A 1,694-nucleotide genomic window follows, 5' to 3' on the forward strand; every position below is an offset into this window, starting at 1 on the left:
GGTGAATGCCACAAATTCTCCTAAATCACTCGTACGCACAACTTAAGAACAAATCTGTGCGTACGAACGGTTCTTGCATGAGGCCCACTGTTCATTAAGGCGATATTAAGCAGTTCACACATTAAGTTCTCCAATCCTCATTTCCTCCTGCTTTGCACTGCAGGTGCACCCCTCCCCCCCACCCAGTGTGTGATTAATACAGATTTTTTGTGATTATAAAGGTAAATGTCCGAAGAGACTGAGCCAAACTGGTAATTGTGGAAACAAGCAAAGGAGAATTACGTCCTGTCAGTCTGTCCACAGAGCAAAAACATGCACGTTATGTTCAATGTTAACTCTAAATGGTCCCTCAGTGTGGGAGGGAGGGGGAATGGTTGTTTGTGATGGACCGAAGGACATGTCCAGGGTGTCCCCAGCGTCTTTCACAGTAGCCATGTTTCCATCTAACTGTAATGCAAATTTTGAGCAAACTTTTAAAATGTTGCAGAAAAAAAAAGAAAACAGGTGTTCCTATCTACTGGTTTGGGGCGAATCAACCAGGCTATGCAAAGTGTAATTATATCAGACTCATGGTTGTAGTAAACAGGAAGTAGAGGTTACAGTCTCACAGGGAGACACATCTCAGAAGTGATCAGGAATGTGTTCCTATTGGGCAACTTGTAATTATCCTGTCATATCAACTAGTGCTGGTGATGTTACATGCTGTCTGGAGACGTAGAAAAAGAAATGTAATTCTCTTTGCGTTATGGAAACAGCTGATCAATCCTGTGAGGTAAATGTTTGCTACGTCAGAATTTATTCAGAAAATGTGTTTCCATCTCTTTTTGTGCAGTAACTATTTTTCAGAAAATCCAAAAACCACCTCAAGTGATCGTAAAAAAAATTTGTGAACTGAAGGAAGTTGTTTTGAACTTTGCCATTTCCATTGACCTTTTCTAATATTACAGATCATCATCCGCATAAAAAACCTTGATGGAAACACGGCTAGTGACTGATGAGATGGCAGTAGTAGTGACAGTGGGTGAGTGGGTGGATGGAAATCATCTTACCACAGGCCAGGGCTGGAGCTGACTTCCAAGCAGCTATTTGAAAGGGATAATTCCACGCACCGATGCCCACACACACCCCTAATGGCTCCCTGCGGGTGTAGGCAAAGGACCCCCCAGGCAGCTGAACGTGCTGACCTAGACAAAGAAAAAAACAAAAAATATTTTATTGTACAACACACCAACATTCACAGATAATCTGCTTCATAAAATAGTGAATCTAAGTTTTTAAACTGCCATTGAGGATTGTTTATTTGCTACTTGAGCACCAGTTGAGCTATCAATCAACACATCAAATAGCTGTGCATCATAGACAATGTGGCAACTTTCTGTGTTGCTCACTTATGAACCACAAGAGAAATTGCAAATCTGATCTCAGTAATGCATTTCTGAGACAATCCTGGTCTTCTTTGATGTGCTACACGACCCCTTTCCCATTGAAAAATTCAATCCAATATGGTGGCTTTCAAGATGGCGGCCATGTGTTGGACATAGCCTACAAGATCGACCCCCTCACCCATTCGTTGTTGGAGTATTTAAGGATTTCATTTTTGTTTCTGAAATAAAAGGGTGTCCTGGGACTTTTGACTCACCTTGTATTTGTTTTGGCTCTAGACATTTTGGTGCCCTAGGAGAGTTGAATCGCAA

General features: G+C 41.7%; 1 protein-coding gene across 1 annotated transcript in view; it reads right to left on the reverse strand.

Annotated features, from left to right (window-relative positions):
- aldh9a1b (aldehyde dehydrogenase 9 family, member A1b) overlaps positions 1-1,694 on the reverse strand; it is a 19,789-nt gene that overhangs the window by 10,609 nt on the left and 7,486 nt on the right. Inside the window, exon 4 of the mRNA XM_014021980.1 lies at positions 1,050-1,184. Coding sequence (XP_013877434.1) covers positions 1,050-1,184 — 135 coding nt within the window. The remainder of the gene's footprint in view (positions 1-1,049; positions 1,185-1,694) is intronic.

The sequence above is a fragment of the Austrofundulus limnaeus genome, unplaced genomic scaffold (assembly GCF_001266775.1).
Source record: "Austrofundulus limnaeus strain Quisiro unplaced genomic scaffold, Austrofundulus_limnaeus-1.0 Scaffold313, whole genome shotgun sequence".
NCBI lineage: Eukaryota > Metazoa > Chordata > Actinopteri > Cyprinodontiformes > Rivulidae > Austrofundulus > Austrofundulus limnaeus.